Here is an 18,665-nt window from a genome sequence, read left to right as displayed (position 1 = left end):
CTGCTGAGTTGGGTTTTTGACCAAACCGCTCCCTGGTGGTCTAGTGGTTAGGATTCGGCGCTCTCACCGCCGCGGCCCGGGTTCGATTCCCGGTCAGGGAACGTTTCTTTTCCTGGTTAGCCGCATAATTCAACCTTCCTTGTTGGTTTACATTTTCTCACAATCTTCATTTTGACATTTAATATAATGGCTGCCACTGCACTAAATGTTGCAAGTACTCACAATCAGAGGTCAGAAAGGTGACTCTAATGTTGCATTAAAGTTATAGTCCCCCATAAGGCTTGGAATATCTCAGTGCCTTTTCTTTTGGAAGTATCAGTTTATGTATCAGTATCCCCTTTTAATTTCAATAAAAGTGTATTACATATAGTAGAAGGGACACTTGCATCTATTTTCCATATCCTACTGTTAACATATTTCAAGCCTCTAGCGCCACCCAAAGGCTCGATATAGAATAAGGCCACCACCAGTGGCAGTAGTCGCTTAAATTAAGTACACCAATGTAATTAAATTAAATGAACTTGACATGACGACAATAGACCATACACCATTCAATTGACTTTAATTGAAAAATCTTAAAATACAAAAATACTTATTTTGTAAATGTCACAATTAATGTCAATGAATGCATATTGCAAATACAAGATGGGTTTACTGCACGTCAAAATAAATAACTTGCACATTACATTTATCCAACACACAGAAATAAAACATATTCACATATTAAAAGACTATTTTTACGTTTAAGTTTAAAATATTTTTACATTGCAATTGTAATACATTCTATTTGTCATGTTGCATTAATACAATAATAACAGTGGACAGATTAACACAGACAAGGGATCGATCAAAAAGGGATCAGAAGGGTCCATCTCATGTGCGTGAGGATCTTCTTTCGAACCCAGAGGTGTCTCCGTTATTTGTGAGACCGACACTCACCTTGTCCTGTGTGATCCAGACAGGAGAGTGATCAATGCTCAATAACATGCGCAGTAATAACTCTCTGTGACTGCCGTTTCCACAAACTCACCTTCACACTTCCGACCATTTCCTCAAAAGACTTGAATGTAGAGGAATGTCTACGGAGAAACGTAGAGACAAATTACCTTGAATCATCTGTGTTTGAGCAGACAAATTAAATTATTAGTAAGCAGTTTCTATAAGAACAGCAGTGATGTTTTACCTCATAGACGGCACACTCATGGTGTGGCCCAGGGCGCTTTGTGTCACATTGGAGAGGCAGAAGAGAGAATGAAGTTTTAACATTATAAGTGACATGTAAAGCTTAAAGACATCGTATTTAAAACACATGTATTTATTTACCAGGGACAATGCACATTCAACATTTCAGTGTCCACGTCAGTGTAAATGCGTCAGTTAGCTAATGAGTTTATTTTAACCTCCCCGGGCAGGTTGAACATTTATAAAAACACAAACCGTATGTCTATTCATTCATTCACGTACAATACTTAAATATTGTAATATTACTTTTACTCCACTTAATTTATTTGACATTAGTTGCTAGTTACTTTGCAGATTCAGATTATTAATATAAATCAACTAATAAATTATGATGCATTAATACATAAATAATTAAAATACAGTGATATAATATATTATTCTGAAATGGGCCATTCTGCATAATGAGTACTTGAGCTACTTTTACAGTACAAACACACACACACACACACACACACACACACGGACTCATTCATCACTCACTTCAGACCATTCAGCCTCACCACAATGAGCTCAGTTCAGTCTTACCGTGGTGGGCTCGGAAGAGGCAGAGCTCTGTTGAGATAAAGACAAACACACAGATAACGTCACACCAGCTTCTGTTGTTGGATGAAAACAACAGACTGATCAGCGACTGCTGATGATGTCCAAATGTCCTAATGGGATTAGATTACAAGTGCTGACTGGCTAAACAAAAACACAAGACACTGTGACACTTTAAGACAAACTTGAAGTGATTCTCCACCCAAAACCCCTCAGCCCATGTTTTGTTCTTTTTCAATTTTGAGGTACTTTACTTGAGTATTTTATGCTACTTTATACTTTTTACAGAGGGAAATATTGTATTTTTTTTTCTCTATTTATTTTAAAACGTTCTGTTTACTTCGCTATTTCTGATTAATCCAAAATATAATCAACAAATAAATGATGATGTATTTTTATAGATTAAGATACCAGTATATACAATTAGCCTCACCTTTACAGACTGCAACATAACACATTTTATGCTTGGTCCCATATTGTAAAAAGATAACTTTTTTAATATAAAGGAGGTGTAAGCGCTATATAAATACTGTGAAGGTATCGAAACACTCAATCCACGGGGCAATACACACAGGCCGTATTCATAAACGGCGCCTTTAAACAAGCTGTCAGGATTTCAGACCGACGGCGTCATCACGGAATTGTAGCTCAAAAGAGATTTTGAGTGGAGTATCAATTAAAAAAAGATGTCTTGCAATAAATAGTCAATGGGGGCTGATGAGGGGAAATACATTAATTACAGTTTTAAAAGGCAGACGTTGTCTTACATGTTATTACTGTAAACAAATATCATGAATAGACCAAAACAAATGATGCATTAGTCCGTCTGACGTCCCTACTCTGTCTGTAGCTCTCAGAAACAAGCCCATCAGAGTGGAAATGGGTGTAGCTAAGTGCTATTTTTCAGATCAATTAATGTTGGTTTTGGTCTTTTCGTGGGATTTGTTAACAACTAAAATATATGATAAATTAAATGTTATCTTAAATTATATGTCTGTTTTTTTCTGTTAGTTTCTCAAGAAACTAAATCAAAATATGAATGTGGTGGTTAAATGTACAAAATCATATCGTGCTGTGGGCCTTAGTGTCATGTCACACATTACTACACACTGCTTGACAGTTATCATAGAGGCTGTGACTGTCCTGTCCCTATATAGACGACTACAATGAATTGAAATAGTGTTTTAGTTCTAGATCTGACATAGTAGATCCAAGTAGACAGAGATACAAATGAATGAATAGCAGTACAAATGTGGGAATACAAGTGCTTTATAAAATGTTCTTGCATAGCATTTTCTGAAAGCCAAAAACCTGGTTTTATATTATTTTGTCTTTTTTAAATGCAGTTTGCGATATGGATTCCTGCTTGTCCCTCTACCTGGCTGCATTAGCCAACAGCTTTTCCTACCAGGCACCTCATTGGTAGCTTCTGCACTATTAACATGCAGAGTTTGGTATTTTTTAAATCTATTTTTTAACAAATAAAATTGGAAAATGATTAAAGTAGCTGGGCCAACTCCGAAGGTACCTCATGTCTGCCAGTCTCCTGGTGATGGTCACGCCCATATTGGATAGAGCGGATGATGTCACCTGGCCTGCATGAGTGAGACTCTCCCGTGTCCTCATATATCTACAGGTAGAAAGAAGTAGTCATGAATAATGGAGGACAGTCACAACACTGCCAACACACATGTGACACTTACAGAGAGCACAAAGGTATGAATTCACACACATTCACCACATAAATTAAACAGTTAACAACAGGCTCATATACGTCAGTGGCTTCTATGTGGCTGCAGAAGGCTGCTCACTCCGTTTTAAAACGCTTCAGGCCAGTCCTGACATTAACTGTTAATACAACTGCTCCTTGTACTAAGTCAGGCTGTAAGGCTATTAACGGGGCACCAATCCTATTCGACCTGGAAAATCCCATCACTTGTTTCTTAGAAAGGAATCCTCTTTAACATGTGAGCACAGGACAAACCATTGGGAGACCCCTGCGCCATGAAATGCAGTAGAAATGTGTTGTTTTTTTACGAATATAATGCAAACGTGATGACCAACACTCACATGTTGGAGTTGCTGATGTCCTCCAAAGTGGCCGAGGCTGAGAGATATCTGTAACAAGAGCAGAACAAGCACAACTGGTAAGATTATTCCCCCGACTTAAGGCAGAGCGCACGACAGTTATTAGTGTGCTTTCCATGGTTATGTAAGCATGTCAAAGTAAGACAATGCGTGGCAAATGGTCTGCCAGAGGAGAGGTTGGGTGTGTTAAGCCTGGTAAGACTATAGAGGTATGCAGTGGAGTTTTTAACCATCCAACAGCCCTTGCCGTACAATCAAAATGGCAGTCAAAATATGCAATGTTTAGGAGGATACAAGTGCACTTACGGGGCTGAGGTCTGGACGTCTTGCCAGCCTTTGGACAGGTTCTGTTTGATGTTACTGAGAGAGCTCATACCCAGCTGCCTCCTGATGTCTGCTGCATATTTTTCTCGGACCACAAGCACCTGCCTCAATGTCTGAATTTCTTCCTCAATCTAGAAACACACAAAACAGCTAAATCAGTAGAGAGACAATTTGTGAGCGGATACTGTTAAATATATTTACCTTGAGTGATTAATAGCCCGAAAGAGCTGCATAACCTTTGCAAGTTCAATCCGTAGATTGCAGACGTCCTCCTCTGTTAGACCTGAGTCCGAGTATCCATTTTCTGTTATCCTTGTGGAGAAGCTCATGGATGATGAAGCCCCATCAAAGCCTTACAAAGCAGATCGTTAAAAAATGTATATTTAGATAGATAGAACAATGTAGATGTCACAAATACATAGGATAACCTTATATTACAGTATGTGGGTCAAAACATATGAATGTAAATATGAAATTTTTGAAGAGGCAATGAGAAAATATCAGATAACCTACAAATATTAGATAGATAGATAAAACATATCATTCTTGCAAACTTTTTAATATTGTCAAATACGTTTAAAACTACAGAATGTATACCAGTAGTATCAGCAAAGGTTGTATACTTTATAACAGTCAACACACTCTCGGAGCTGTCCGAAGTGCTGAACTGAGGCTAACTGAGGCTAACTGAGGCTAACTGAGGCTAACTGAAGCTAACTGAGGCTAACTGAGGCTAACTGAGGCTAACTGAAGCTAACTGAAGCTAACTGAGGCTAACTGAAGCTAACTGAAGCTAACAGCTAACATTACTTGTTGCACACTACGCAAACGTTAGCGTACCGACTAAAACTAACCGAGATATTTGTGCTAAAGACTTTTACGGTACCAACAAAACCAAGTGTGAGATAGTCTTTTACCTGGTCGGTTCATCGCTGCCTCGCGTTCAGCTCCGGGAGTGTTTTGACTTGTTTAGCTAGCAGCAGCCTCCTGTGATGTCACCATGCAAACAGCTCAACTCAAAGACGAGCAGGAGGAAGTCTCAGCCAGGATCACCGAGGCGGTCATTGGACTGATGTTGTGGGATGTCATGCAATGTAAAAATACTCTGCTACAAGTATAAATCCTGCATTCAAAGGCATTAATATATACTTAGAATACCTAAAGTACTGATTATGCAGAATGACACTTTTTAGAATAATATGAAGGCTATTGTATCAGCAGCTGGTAAAGGTGGAACTAATCCTAACTGTATTACTGCAGGGTAGCTTCATCCACAATAATACATATTATTATATCTAAGAATTGATTTATACTCTGTATTAATAATCTGAATTTTGAGCATATAACTGATCTCTAATGTTGTACAATGAATAAAAAATATATCGAAGCATTTGCAATATAATATGTAGGCCTACTTAATTTATCAAACGTACCCATTTTGCCCCTGTTAGTGTCTGAAAATTTTTGAGAAGTAAACAGCACAATATTAACTGCTGAAATTGTAGTGGAGTTGAAGTATAAAGTAGCCTAAAATGGAAATACACTAGTAAAATACCTGTATTTAGTTGCACTCCACCACTGGTCATTACATCAAAGATGAGAAATATGAGGCACAAAACTTTATGTCCATCAATATATTTATGATATGATCAAGATTAAATAAACATAAGGCTGGCCTAACTAAATTAAGCATCTAATTAGCCTATATATTATGATGAGCTCAGAAATCACATGCGTGAGATTCAAAGTCCGTAACAAGAAATCCTCAAATCCTTTAGTGTCTAAATAAAAGTACAAATACTATAGTGTAAAAATACTGTCCTGCATTCAGAATCTTACTTTATAGGAGGTATTATCAACATTTACTTGAAGTATTAAAAGTTAACTTACACTACCATACATACAGTATATTAGCCTTTATATGTAGTATTAAACAGACAGAATGGCTCTCGTCATTGTTACAATAATACACTATAATAATGGATTATTCTCACTATTTAATATTTTAGCGACACGTTAATGTTGTAGTTAAAGGTGGAACTCATCTTAACTATTTAACTTGAAGTATTTTATTGTACTTTATATACTGTTGGGTATCTATAACAATATATTGTATTTTCTAAGATGATATACATCTAAACTATTAATCTGTTTAGTGACAGTCAAATAAATGTAGTGGCATAATATTTACAATATTTGCCTTTGAGATGTAGAAGTGTAAAGTAGCATAAAATTAGTACAAGAACCTAAAACTTTAATGAAGTAAAAACTTAAATGGTTTACAATTTGAAAGGAGTCAAATAAAATAGTATGTGTAAATTGTCATATAAAATAAGCATTCCACAATTAATTGGTAAAATAAAAGACTTGCCTCCATCTATTGGCAAAGAAATGCCACTACACTTCAGTGAGTGCAAAGTCCCCTATTGCAGCAAGTGAACCAAAAGTTATTTTGTTTTATCTGGTTATACATCATGTTACACTAAGATAAACAAACAGCAGCAAATCTACAGCATGTTGACTTAGGATGAAGATTTAATATTAATCGTGTGTGCAACCTCCAAATTTGGTTTACTTGTATACACTATCAGTTACATTCGGCAAAGTATATTATAATTTATAAATTAGAATTAATGCAGCATAAAGATATACATCAAAAATATTTGAATTGAGAAAAGTGTCATGTTAAATCAAATATGAATTGTTATTCGTTAATATCAACATCAAATATATAAGTATTCTCACTTTTTGTTCAGTACATTACATACAGACAACAAGTCCGTTCACTGTTCTTGCATGTCCCAGGAAATGTAGTCAGTCCATTCTGTTGTGTTGTGTTTTTGTGCTAAAAATAGTAATTGTAAGATTCAAACCTTCTCCAAACTTTAAAAAAAACTGAGGGTCACAAGTCAACATGTTCAGGAACATTTATTCAACGACAGCAAATCAGATCAATCACCACTTATTTTCTTCCAGACAGTTACCATGCTACAACATAAACGTTAAGGTTTATACTTTATATGGGCGAAGTGTATGTACAAACGATCTTAACCATTAAACCATTCCTTGCTAAATTTAATGGTTACATTACAACACCATACCAGTTAAAATTATAGCCATCATCAAGTATGAAATAAATACAATTCCAAAAATGCATCATATAACCATTTCACTATAGATACACTATATATATACCATGTTGTCTTTTTGTGGAGTCATTGCCTGATCATTGATCCATTATAGTTTTTTTTCCAAACACAGTGCATTCAACTTAGAACATTTACAGTAGCATCTTTCAGTATCTCTATGAAAAAAGCCATGACAGGAACATCTATGTTTCATCAAGGGTTACAGGAAACATCATACAAGGGCCACAGAGGTCAACATCCATACCGTTAATAGCAGAGGGTGGGCAACAGGAGCTCACCTAATGTAAACCATTGAAACACATTAGCATTTATGAAATGGACATTGTGGCAAAGATGGTCATGGCAATTTGAAAATTTGTGACAATGTATGCAAATTCAGTAGTATGAAAAATCTAGAGTAATTTTACTTGGAGCTGCCTGTAGCAGAGAGCTCACAGATGATATGCCTGACGAGCTTTTACTCTACATGGATTCAAAAAAGTAAACAATGATAAACGATTACAGCGTACGACAATATGTCATCAGACTTCAGTTCAAAACACGAGGACTAAAAACATGATGCAAATCATATTCTTCACCACCTAAAATATCCCTCATGTGGATGTTCTGTAGTCAGCTTTATTTCCCAGCTATGAAGAGTGTAACATGCTTCTTTTTTTTTTTCCACAGCACATTAACTACTTCACATATTCAAGACAGCTCAGAGTTAAAAACATGTCACCCTCTGAACAAGCTGCTGATAGAGATCTGTTATTTCTCCCTATATTGACAGCTCTCACCAGGACCGACTGAATTACCTGGATGGAGCTCCTTGGCTTCATATACCGCAAGATCAATAAGTAAACAGAAGATTCCTTTAAAGCTGAAGCCTCTAATTTCTGAAATTCAATGTCAATTTGTTTTAAATCTATCAGATGTAACTGCTGATGGGACGAAAAAAGCAACAAATACAAAATGACGCAAATATTCTTGTTAGGTTTGGTTGAGAACAATAGATCAACATACTACAACTAATCCACCTGGACTGAAAACGGCCATAAATGGATGCAATAGTGCAATGCAAGACATTTTGAACCAACATAAAAATTACCTTGACAATAACGGTCATGACGACCTGTTCAGTGCTGCAGGAAAGACAGGAAACTAGTCTCCATCCTGCAAAGACAAGCTGAAATAAAGCTGAGGCAGAGGAATGGAAAGCCAATACTAATTAATAACAAGAATGTTACACCAGCAGGCATTTATGAAACAAATGTCTGCAAATAAAGCTCTGTGCCTCAACAACCTCATGACTCTTATTAAAAACTCTCAGGGGAGCTCACCACAGACAAACAAACACAGAGCCAAAGACGAACTGCAGGTCTGACGATGGCAGGTGGCATGTTCAACTTAAACAGGACTGATTGCGAATCAGAAGTGGAAATTGCACTAATATATGACAACTCTGTTCTCGAGGGATTAATGATGACACCGATCACCTTAGCAAACAAACACATCTCTCTAAGCTCCTCCCTGAGCCATGGTTCTCCTTTCCTTCAGCATGAAATATCACGTAAACGTCACCCCTCCGCCTCCTCCGTGAGAACCGTACTCATTTGAATATATTGCACATACGGATGCACCTACATTATAAAGTCTTGCAAAGGAAAAATGCTGCAGAAGATGAAAGAAAACCTGGAGACCATGTTTTATAAACAGTGCATGCTACACCATGATGCAAAGTGTGGGAGAGGGAAAGTGGGGTAGGCAGACCTGTGCGGTTAAAAGGCCAAGAAATACAAAAGAAGAGATCAAAAGGAAACTTAGGTTGTTTCTCTTTTCGTCTTGTACGAGGGGGGGGGAAATAAGTTGTGGACCAATCAGGGAGAGGGTGTAAGGAATGTGACTTCATTAGTTCCTTTCATGGGCCATGCTTACTAGTCCCTCTCCTCCACACGGCACTCTTTCTGAAGTGGAAAGGATCGCCCCTTTCTTACATCTCACTGAGGTGGAGCAGGGAAGCAGGCAGGACCGCAGGCCAGGATTTGATGGGAACGGGGGTTTAGTTGAAGCCGGTGTCGGTGTGATAGGAGTGGTGCCCATCCGCTGTTAACTGGGTTGTCTCTGTTGCTGATGGTTGCAGCATTATAGGGTCACCACCAGCCTCTGCTTGACAAACAGAAACATTTTTCAGCCTCCTCCACTCCTCCTGTTGACGAATTCAAAAGGGGAGCGGCAACACAGGTGATTCAGTCTCACCTCTCTCATCAGATTGCAGCTGAGCCTCCAGGTCCTCGGGGGACACATAAAATTCCTGCTCCTGGCCCTCCCGAGGTCGTGGTTTACATTTGCCACAGCAGCAGTTACAGCAGCAACATAGGCAGCAACAGAAGTAGCAGCCAGTGGCCAGACCGCAGAATACAAACAGAGCCTGAAGGGAAGCAATGCGAGGAAGTGAAGAGTCAATATGTGAGCAAGAAACAGAAAAATTAAAATAAATCACAGAGCAAATAGTGATAACTCAGTCTTACCTTGGCCCACCAGCTTGAAAGGACAAAGTAAGTGTTAACATTCTCCTCTCCAAACTGCTCAGCCACATATAGTCCCAGAGAACCATATTTGTCATAAATGTTACGCTTTGTGGGGTCATTCAGGATCGCGTGAGCGTTGTTTATCTCCTTGAACTTATCGACTGCCTCTGGGTTGTCAGGATTCTTGTCAGGGTGGAACTTCAACGCCAGTTTCCTGGGCAGAAAAAAAAAAAAAAAAAAGACAATAAAATACAAATATAATCACAGCACCTATTCTGTAGTAATTACGTGAGGTAAGTCGCAGAGGGAGATGCCTCACCTGTAAGATCTCTTAATATCATCTGACGTGGCCACCTTCTCAACTCCCAGCACAAGGTAGAGAGACTCACCGGCGGTGGACAGAGAGCGCTGCCTCTGATGCTCGGCCATGATGCCTCACGTCCACAGGCTGGGCACACAAGCAGAAAACATTGATTGGGCTGCAAGTCACAGCCAGGCCTGCTTTGTTAAGATAACCCATTTATATCAGGTTAAAAAATATCAGACCGTAAACTACAGTGAGGCCTGTGTGTCTGCAGGCAACAGCTGGTCCAATGCTGTCATTACTGCAAAAGCTATGTGTGGAAATACGCAGCACTGTTTGAAATATAGGTGGAAAAGGTTAAGAGCCATGAAGGCAACATGCTGGATATATTATATTTCCCTGTACTAATTACGAGTTTTTAAGTGCAATTAGCACCATCACACTGTAAATTGTCCAGTTCAATTTCTACATGGCTATACTGTAACTGTGGCATCTTGGCAGGACCACTGACTGCCGCTGCAAGTAAATCAGTAACTGACATCAATCAAGCCTACAATGCTGCAATACAATACGATTCAGAAAGCAGCTGCAAATAAATAAATAAAATAGGATAACGCCATTCCTGAGAACATAGCTGCTTCCAAATGGGTGTCATCGTGATACAGATGAACAGCCACTGGTCTATTTGAAGACCTGCACAGCTTATTTCAACATTTGTAACGCCCCAAAGCTGTCTGCTCTGCCAAGTGTGTGTCAAATTCCCTTTTCGCATCCCGATTTCAATTGTCTATAAGAAGGATTAGACTGAGAATACGATGCTAGGAGCATAATCTCTGCAAGCATCATCACCAGCACACCGCCACAGTATAGCGCGCAGCATCCATGTTGGTTTGCTTCCTGGCCTGTGCTTGATGCAAGCCAGGGATGGATCGTCAGCAGTAATTTTCAAGGGCAAGGGGCAGTGTCTCGCGGACAAATAAAGGATCGAAATGCACCTTTCGGGCTCACCTTTCAGTCGGCTGTGATGCGCTGCAACACTGACGATCCCAGCAGGTTACAATTTTTGAGACAGTGTAGCGTGACTATGGCTGCATCTCGCACGTACCCAAACCCTCTCTGGCTCCCACGACACAATCATGGACAGCTGCAGCAGTACGCTGGCTCCGCCCCCTCCCCTCAAACACCCATGGCGATCCGACGTGCGCATGCGCAACCGACCAGGATGAGGATGCTGGACGCAAAGGCGTGCAGATACCCGCACTGTCAATCTGAATTTTGCTGAAACAATCACATACACTGTAATAGTATTTCAATCATGACATTAAGACCACTTAAGTATTATTAGATCTTAAAGCAGAATTTCATTTTTTTTTCAAATCTTAGATTAAATTTGCCATTAAAGCAACAATAAAACACACACATTAGAACAGGAGAAATGTAAGGAGAGTCAGACAACATGCATCATGCAAAGTAGGACATGTACAGTGCAAACAGTGTTAAAGCAGACGATGAGCGCAGGCAGTTAAACATAAAATCAACATAAAATCACATTACATTACAGAGGAAACGCAGTCTGACCAACAGACCAAAACAAGACAGATGAGTACAGATGAGGAATGCTTGCAGTGACAGTATGATGGCAGGTGTGGTTGCTTGCTCTGGGGCCAGAGCCCAATTTGCCCAGTTGGTTAATCCAGTTTTGCCCATACATGTTCAACTAAATTGAGATCTGTTGACTATGAGGTCCATGGCATTAAATTAATATTTATATCTTCAATAAACATTTCAGTCAACCCGTTGTGTATGGAAGCATCTGCATTTGTTTCACAGTTCGGGTTAGGTTAATTAGTTTTTAGGGTCTTTGGTTAGTCTTAGGAGTTTTGTAGGTTGTGAATGTTACTGTATAACACATGCACCTCTTCAAATCGAGACACGTTAGTAAACATACATTTCAAATACTATCTGATTCCCTATTCTCATGTTCCCAAACGCATATGGGTGTCCCATTTTAAATATCTCCATTATGTTTCATCATTGTACTTGTATGTTTACTCATATATATATATATATATATATATACACACACACACAGTGTGATGGACTACTCAGATATTTTACATTAGTAAAACTTCTGCATTCAAAATGTTATTCAAGTAAAAGTACAAAAGTATTAGCATTAAAATATATGCAGAGTGGCCCATTTCAGAATAACATAACAATAAAGTTAAATATCTCTCTCACATATATATATATATATATATATATATATATATAATATATATGTCGTTATATAGATTAGATTTGACCATCCGCTGCACTGACTGTTCCTCGGCAACGGTGACGTCACCGCCTTCACCAATCGCAGAGCTCGCGGGGCCGACGCTGCTATCGCGAGGTTTATTACATTAGCTCGGTTAGTTAGCTAGCCGCTGAAAACCTTGACTGTGTACGCTGTATTTTACACTTTTCTTCTTAAAAGCCCTGAGAGGACACTGCGCCTTTCTGTTGTAATTGTTGTCTACTAACGGCTGTACGAAGAGGATAATCGCCGGAGCTCGTGTTTGCACGGTGAGTTGTGTAAACGCACACAGTCTGCTAACTAGCCACGGCTTGTTGCCTAAGAGGAAATGGGTTTGTTTTGGAAGCCTCGGAGAATCTCCAAATTATTATTGTTTTTACTGTGACGCTAGCAAAGCGCTCAACCGCCGTTTTTAAGCTCACGCACATCGTGTGTGTTGTTTTGTTATTAATCAAGCATTAATGTCAGTGTTATGTTTGCGGTAAAACCATCATATCTGACACTGCTCGTGTAGGTACAAACTGTGACCAAGCTGTGTCAGTCTTGCTCACGTTTCGCTGTTTTTTCAATGGATTTTCGTCCTTTTCCAGGATCCCAATGATGAGTTATGCTGAAAAGCCAGAAGACATCACAAAAGAAGAGTGGATGGACAAATTGAACAATGTTCACATACAGAGGGCGGACATGAATCGGCTCATTATGAATTACCTGGTGACAGGTGAGGCATGTAGCTCGACTACAGTGATTTGAATGTGCCATTAGCTCAAGCCAAAAGACATCATGCATAGCTTTCCTTAATGTCTTTGCATCTGCCTGTTATCTGTTTCAAGAGGGTTTCAAAGAAGCTGCAGAGAAGTTTCGGATGGAGTCTGGGATCGAGCCGAGTGTGGACCTGGACTCTCTGGATGAAAGGATAAAGATTAGGGAGATGATCCTGAAGGGACAGATACAGGAAGCTATTGCACTCATCAACAGCCTACACCCGGAGCTGCTCGACACCAATCGATACTTGTATTTTCATCTGCAGGTACATTTGCACAGAGTTTTGTAATGATCACCAGTAGTTCTGATTTTAGGGTGTGCCTCCTGTAAATTGAAAGTAGTTGGGTACCAAATTATCCAGGTCATGCATATGTAATCTTTCCTAGTTAAAGAGGAAAATAATTACAGTCGATAAAGCTTGAACTTCAACATTCACTGCTTGTACTCCGTTTTTTGTTTCCTCTCTTGCAGCAGCAACATTTGATTGAGTTAATCAGGCTAAGGGAGACTGAGTCAGCGCTGGAGTTTGCCCAGACACAGTTGGCGGAGCAGGGTGAGGAGAGCCGCGAGTGTTTGACAGAGATGGAGAGAACATTAGCCCTTCTGGCCTTCGACAACCCAGAAGAGTCGCCCTTTGGGGACCTGCTCAACATGATGCAGCGGCAAAAGGTGGGCAGGTCTTAGCTGGATAATCAGACTGAATTGTTATCTTTAAGGTGCTTTCACACGTAAAGTTTGGGTTCATTCGATCCAGCTTCGGACCAAGGAGTAAAGACAAAGTAAACGTTATTGTCTTTATCCCTGAGTATTACACTACACAATGCCTCTTTGACCTGATTGTGTCTGAGCTCAGATGCCTTTTAGTTCTGCTCCGCTTTGTGTTCACACTACTGCTGTAATGGTTACATGTGTCCATGTTTACCAATTGCGTTACGTAAATACATACATTGCTTATACAGTTAGCGTTTTTAACAGTTTACAAATCAACAAATGGATTTAATAGTAGTTAAACTTTTGAATTGATGCCAAAATTCACCGGAGTTTGATTTACCAAACGGGCAAGGGCATAATGTTTATTAGTTATATTAATTGTTAAAGCACCGTAATTGAATCCAGGCTACTGAATTGAACATAGTGAATGCAATCATGCAAGAAATGTGTTGATTTAATTTTGACTGAAACTACTATCTTGATGTACAGGTGTGGAGTGAGGTGAACCAAGCTGTGCTAGACTATGAAAACAGGGAGTCGACGCCCAAACTGGCTAAACTCCTGAAGTTACTGCTGTGGGCACAGAATGAGTTGGACCAGAAGAAGGTGAAATATCCCAAAATGACTGACCTTAGCTCGGGCACCATCGAGGACCCCAAGTGAACATAAGAGACAAGAACAATCACCTTCCACGTCCCCTTAATTTATGATCAGTCAGTGACTGTGTGACAACCAGGTAACATATATGTATAAACAAATGCTACATTGTTTTTTTTTTTGTTTCATTCATGAGAGATAAAACTTAACTCTTTGTGCAAACTGTAAATTGCTGTATTTGCAAATTGACGGAAATTATATAAGTACTGTTCCTGGATTTTTAGATCTTGGGGACGTCATAATTAAAATTGCTGTTTTATATTTTGTCTTTCTAAAGCCTAAGCCGGTAGTATTATTTATTGTAACTATTCCCTCCACCAAGACTACATTTTGCCAGATAGAGAGTGAGAGAGATGATGGTATAAATGTACAAGTTAAATACGGTGGCATGTGTGGAGCCAAAATCTAGGCTTCCTAGAGCGGGAGGCGGGGTTAAACTTCACACGATTGACGACACAATGCAAGAGTCTAGATAGTTTAAAATCAGAAATGAGTTCAAAATTAACATTTCGTACACAAAATGTCAGTATTTTTCAATTTAAATGGAAAGATATGCTAATTAATGTAATATAGTTTTAATTAATATAATATTTTATGATTTCTTTTACAATATGTCTATAGGATGAACTGCCTTGCAAAGCGATAATGTCATGCGTGTGTTGAGAGGGGTACTAACGTCCCGACTGACGGGTTGAAATCAGAGATGGTTTCCTTTTTGAGTTTTGGCGCCCTTGGCCTTTTCTGAGCCGACAGTCTGCACCGCTCCAAATAAAAGTGTTTGGTTTTATGTTGCTGGAGGGTTGAGATTAGAATAATATTCTACCCATCCCATCGATGGAGGATTTATATGTTGCTTGAGAGAAAGGGCTGCTCCGATCAAGAGATGCTAATGAGTGACGGTGCCAATAACGACTTTGTAGTACGAAAACTCTCATATTTAAACTCTATTCACACTGGAACGGATTATTTTTCTCATTGCCTTTTGTTTTGGTTTTCAATAATTAATGATCAAATGCATTGACATTTTGAATCTGAACAAAAATTGACAATTTTGCCACTTTTAAAGCCGTTAATATTTTTCAATTTTACTGTACGTAAATGTATTTTTTTTTTTTTTTTTTTTCCCAATGGGGAAATGCTTTTGGGTTTATTTTTTTTTTCGGTTTGTTAACTTTTATATATATATATATATATATATATATATAAAAAAAAAACTTGCTGCTAGTTGTCAGTCCTTAATTTCATTGAAGGTTGTATTGTCTTTTTATTTGTATTTGTCTTCTAGTTATTGTATTTGACAAATACCGAGACCCAGAGAGCCCACATCCCTTTTATTATTCAACATTTTTAAGATCAGATTTGCAATTATTAAAATAAACAAAACTTTTGTGAACCATACAAGAGCTGTTTTTTCATTTTCTGAGTTGGGAAAATCCATTGATGCGTAGTGTATGTATTAGAGCAGTGGTTGAATGTAACGAAGTGCATTTATTGGCTGTACTTTGAGTATTTCCATTTTTATTCTACTTCATAAATCTGTTTTTTTTTTTTTTTGCTCAACTACATTTACCTTTTAGTTACTAGTTGCATTGCAGATACAGATTATTAATACAAAATATAAATCAACTAATACATTACGATGTATTATTATAGATTAAGCTCCACAGCAGTGTAGGAAGTAATTCAAATGAAACCCACCTTTACCAGCTTCAGATATAGAAACCAAAATCATGAAACAACAAATACTCATTTACCCTTTGGGGGCAATATGCAAATGTTTAACCTCTGTGACCATTTCCGGCAAATCACAAGTTCTCTTTATCTGGCTTTTGTTCCAACAAGTTTTACCAGTTTGTCCTGTCTGCCTGAGGATATGAGGTAAAGCCGACGAGCAGCTCTCGGTGCGGGAGGGTTGCGAATATTTCAGGAAGGACACCAGCGTTGCTCGGATGGCTGACACATCAGGAGACGGCAGGGAGGACTTCAATGGCTCTCCACTGGTTGTTAAAGTTTACACAGCTAATGGTTTGACCAGAGAGACGACAAAATACCAAAACCTGTGGCCAAGGTGAGAGAGACTACAAGATTTAGTTCAGACTAAAGACAAGTCAAGCTTCAACTGTAATTCTGTGTAAAGAGGTTGCCCTCATATCGTTAGGTAACACAAGATTTCTTAAAATGATCAGAATGTAAATGTTTGCTGACTGAAACAGATGTACTGATTTGAACTTGGTGTACTGGCATTTAGGAGAACTTCATAGACATTGTTTGCTTCTCTAGAACAGGATTTATTTTCTTAGCCATGCTAGTGGTGTATTGCTCTATGGATTCCAATGTCAAGAGATATTTTGGGGTGGACCAAAGTGGTGGACTGACTCAAAAGATAGACTAACATCTATTGGATGGATTGTCATGAAATTGTGTGTATATATTCATTGTCCCCAAAGGATAAATCCTACTGACTTTGAGGATCCCCTAAATTTTCCCCAGGCACCATCAGCATGTTGACATTTTAGGTTTCTATTGAAATGTCTCAACATTGAGATTTGGTACAGATATTCATGGTCCCCAGAGGATGAATTTGAATAAGTTATGGTTTAACATTCGATCTAGTGCTAACCGGACCTTTTATCAGGTCAAAATGTACCTTTTTCCAATACTCAAGTTTATGACCAAATACCTGCACATTCCCAAGAGCCTCAGCTGCACTTTGTGTTTCGTGCTAATTAGCAAACCTTAGCATGCTAACATGCTAAACTAAAACAGCTTGTTAGTCTCCTCTCTACAAGTTCTTTAGTCACAGTTACTGTGGCAGCTGCTTTTACCAAACATGCATTGTGATCCACGTCATTAAGTGGAACCTGTTTCCCTTCATGCTTACAGACCGCTGGCTCGAAAATGGATCCTGATGCTGTTCATAGGCTCATGCCTCCTCTACTGTTCCAGGATGGCCATGCCAATCTGTGCAGTGTCAATGGCAACCTCTTTCCACTGGAGTAAGATCGATTCCGGGCTGGTTCTGGGTGGATTCTTCTGGGGTTACTGTTTCACACAGATCCTGGGTGGACATGCTAGTGACGAGTAAGCAAACCAGCTAGTATAACAGTGTTGCATGATTTCAAACAATGAGCTAATAACCTTTGTTTTAATTCTATAATATCTGTTGATATGTTAGGGTTGGAGGAGAGCGTGTCCTGTTTATCTCTTCAGTCTTGTGGGCTCTGGTCACAGCTGGTACTCCTCTTCTGGCCCACTTAGGTTCTCACACCTTGGCTCTCATGGCTCTGGCCAGATTCCTCATGGGAGTACTGCAAGGTGAGAGTTACAGCATTGGAATAAGCACATAAAGAAGCACATAAACATTTTGGGGGAGAAATGTGTTCAGTTTCTTGCCCAGAATTAGACGAGAAGATCTCAACATATGTCTGTACACTAAATATGAAGCTACAGCCAGCAGACGGATAGCGTAGCTTAGCATAAGACTGGAAACGCGGAAACATAACTTTTTTTTCTTCTTTTATTTTTAGCTTTCTACAAAGTCAGACTAGCCGTTTCCCCTTGTCTCCAGTCTTCATGCTAAGCTAAGCTAACCGGCTGCTGGCTTTATGTTTTTCATGTTGCATGAGGTACTGACAAAAGGCAAGATAAAAAAAAACAAACAAAAAAAAAAAAAGAACATTTTGGTAATTTACAAAGCTAGTTATTTTTATGTCTAAATGTGCTCAAGAAGAAACAAAGTATTCAAACAAAGCATACTGTACAGACATTAGAGTGGTATCCATTGTTTAACTCTTGAAGTGAGTAAGCATATCTCCCAAATTGTCGAACTCCTTTAAATAAGAGTTTCAGTGCTGCAGGAAATATACACTATAGTGAATATATTTGAGAAAGCTGAGCGTGTCTTGTAATGTCTCTTAGGTGTTTTTTTCCCGTCTTTGGCCAGCCTTTGCTCACAGCACGTGGTGGAAGAAGAGAGGGGTTTTTTAATGAGCACCATGAGCAGTGGTAGCAATCTTGGGTATGTTTGGCGCGCACACACACACACACACACACACACACACACACACACACACACACAC

General features: G+C 38.9%; 4 protein-coding genes and 1 non-coding gene across 8 annotated transcripts in view; 3 read left to right on the top strand and 2 right to left on the bottom strand.

The window, feature by feature from the left end:
- Window positions 1-29: 29 nt before the first annotated feature.
- Window positions 30-101, top strand: trnae-cuc (transfer RNA glutamic acid (anticodon CUC)). The gene has a single exon. It is a non-coding gene; the product is annotated as a tRNA-Glu (tRNA).
- Window positions 102-545: 444 nt separating this feature from the next.
- On the bottom strand, window positions 546-5,199 carry LOC116382434 (tumor protein D54-like). The gene is made up of 9 exons (XM_031845488.1): window positions 5,112-5,199; window positions 4,431-4,546; window positions 4,177-4,325; window positions 3,853-3,900; window positions 3,311-3,412; window positions 1,768-1,794; window positions 1,184-1,219; window positions 1,031-1,079; window positions 546-945 (listed from the first exon to the last, which is right to left on the bottom strand). The coding sequence occupies exons 1-9, from the start codon at window positions 5,122-5,124 to the stop codon at window positions 874-876; spliced, it is 612 nt and encodes a 203-aa protein (XP_031701348.1). The 5' UTR covers window positions 5,125-5,199; the 3' UTR covers window positions 546-873.
- Window positions 5,200-7,106: 1,907 nt separating this feature from the next.
- Window positions 7,107-11,331, bottom strand: dnajc5aa (DnaJ (Hsp40) homolog, subfamily C, member 5aa). 3 transcript variants are annotated; one of them, XM_031845490.1, is made up of 5 exons: window positions 11,153-11,331; window positions 10,173-10,301; window positions 9,854-10,067; window positions 9,582-9,753; window positions 7,107-9,491 (listed from the first exon to the last, which is right to left on the bottom strand). In XM_031845490.1, the coding sequence occupies exons 2-5, from the start codon at window positions 10,280-10,282 to the stop codon at window positions 9,385-9,387; spliced, it is 603 nt and encodes a 200-aa protein (XP_031701350.1). In that variant the 5' UTR covers window positions 10,283-10,301; window positions 11,153-11,331; the 3' UTR covers window positions 7,107-9,384. The 3 variants fall into 3 exon arrangements, with proteins under 3 accessions (XP_031701350.1, XP_031701349.1, XP_031701351.1); XM_031845489.1 differs by having other exon boundaries at window positions 11,166-11,331; XM_031845491.1 differs by having other exon boundaries at window positions 7,107-9,488; window positions 11,166-11,329.
- A 1,219-nt stretch (window positions 11,332-12,550) lies between these two features.
- Window positions 12,551-15,257, top strand: LOC116382433 (glucose-induced degradation protein 8-B homolog). The gene is made up of 5 exons (XM_031845486.1): window positions 12,551-12,725; window positions 13,047-13,174; window positions 13,287-13,483; window positions 13,690-13,887; window positions 14,419-15,257. Exons 2-5 carry the CDS (start codon window positions 13,054-13,056, stop codon window positions 14,590-14,592), a joined length of 690 nt encoding a protein of 229 aa, XP_031701346.1. The 5' UTR covers window positions 12,551-12,725; window positions 13,047-13,053; the 3' UTR covers window positions 14,593-15,257.
- A 1,251-nt stretch (window positions 15,258-16,508) lies between these two features.
- LOC116382663 (solute carrier family 17 member 9-like) overlaps window positions 16,509-18,665 on the top strand; it is a 6,923-nt gene continuing 4,766 nt past the window's right edge. For both annotated transcript variants that reach the window (XM_031845891.1, XM_031845890.1), the window contains exons 1-4: window positions 16,509-16,654; window positions 17,470-17,667; window positions 17,762-17,901; window positions 18,505-18,604. In XM_031845891.1, the coding sequence (XP_031701751.1) occupies window positions 16,536-16,654; window positions 17,470-17,667; window positions 17,762-17,901; window positions 18,505-18,604 (557 nt within the window). In that variant the 5' untranslated portion in view covers window positions 16,509-16,535. The remainder of the gene's footprint in view (window positions 16,655-17,469; window positions 17,668-17,761; window positions 17,902-18,504; window positions 18,605-18,665) is intronic.

Source organism: Anarrhichthys ocellatus, unplaced genomic scaffold, assembly GCF_004355925.1.
Source record: "Anarrhichthys ocellatus isolate YVR2014 unplaced genomic scaffold, GSC_Weel_1.0 scaffold5, whole genome shotgun sequence".
In the NCBI taxonomy this organism is placed as follows: Eukaryota; Metazoa; Chordata; class Actinopteri; order Perciformes; family Anarhichadidae; genus Anarrhichthys; species Anarrhichthys ocellatus.
This window is presented reverse-complemented; position numbering and strand designations above follow the sequence as displayed.

Coding starts and splice junctions, on each gene's coding strand:
- LOC116382434 (XM_031845488.1), bottom strand. Junction 1,220..1,767: donor CCTCTTCCGAGCCCACCACG/GTAAGACTGAAC, acceptor TGTGACACAAAG/CGCCCTGGGCCACACCATGA. Junction 1,080..1,183: donor ATGAGTGTGCCGTCTATGAG/GTAAAACATCAC, acceptor GTTTCTCCGTAG/ACATTCCTCTACATTCAAGT.
- dnajc5aa (XM_031845490.1), bottom strand. CDS start 10,282: ATGGCCGAGCATCAGAGGCAGCGCTCTCTGTCCACCGCCGGTGAGTCT. Junction 10,068..10,172: donor GATATTAAGAGATCTTACAG/GTGAGGCATCTC, acceptor TTTTCTGCCCAG/GAAACTGGCGTTGAAGTTCC. Junction 9,754..9,853: donor TTTCAAGCTGGTGGGCCAAG/GTAAGACTGAGT, acceptor GCTTCCCTTCAG/GCTCTGTTTGTATTCTGCGG.
- LOC116382433 (XM_031845486.1), top strand. CDS start 13,054: ATGATGAGTTATGCTGAAAAGCCAGAAGACATCACAAAAGAAGAGTGG. Junction 13,175..13,286: donor TATGAATTACCTGGTGACAG/GTGAGGCATGTA, acceptor ATCTGTTTCAAG/AGGGTTTCAAAGAAGCTGCA. Junction 13,484..13,689: donor ACTTGTATTTTCATCTGCAG/GTACATTTGCAC, acceptor CCTCTCTTGCAG/CAGCAACATTTGATTGAGTT.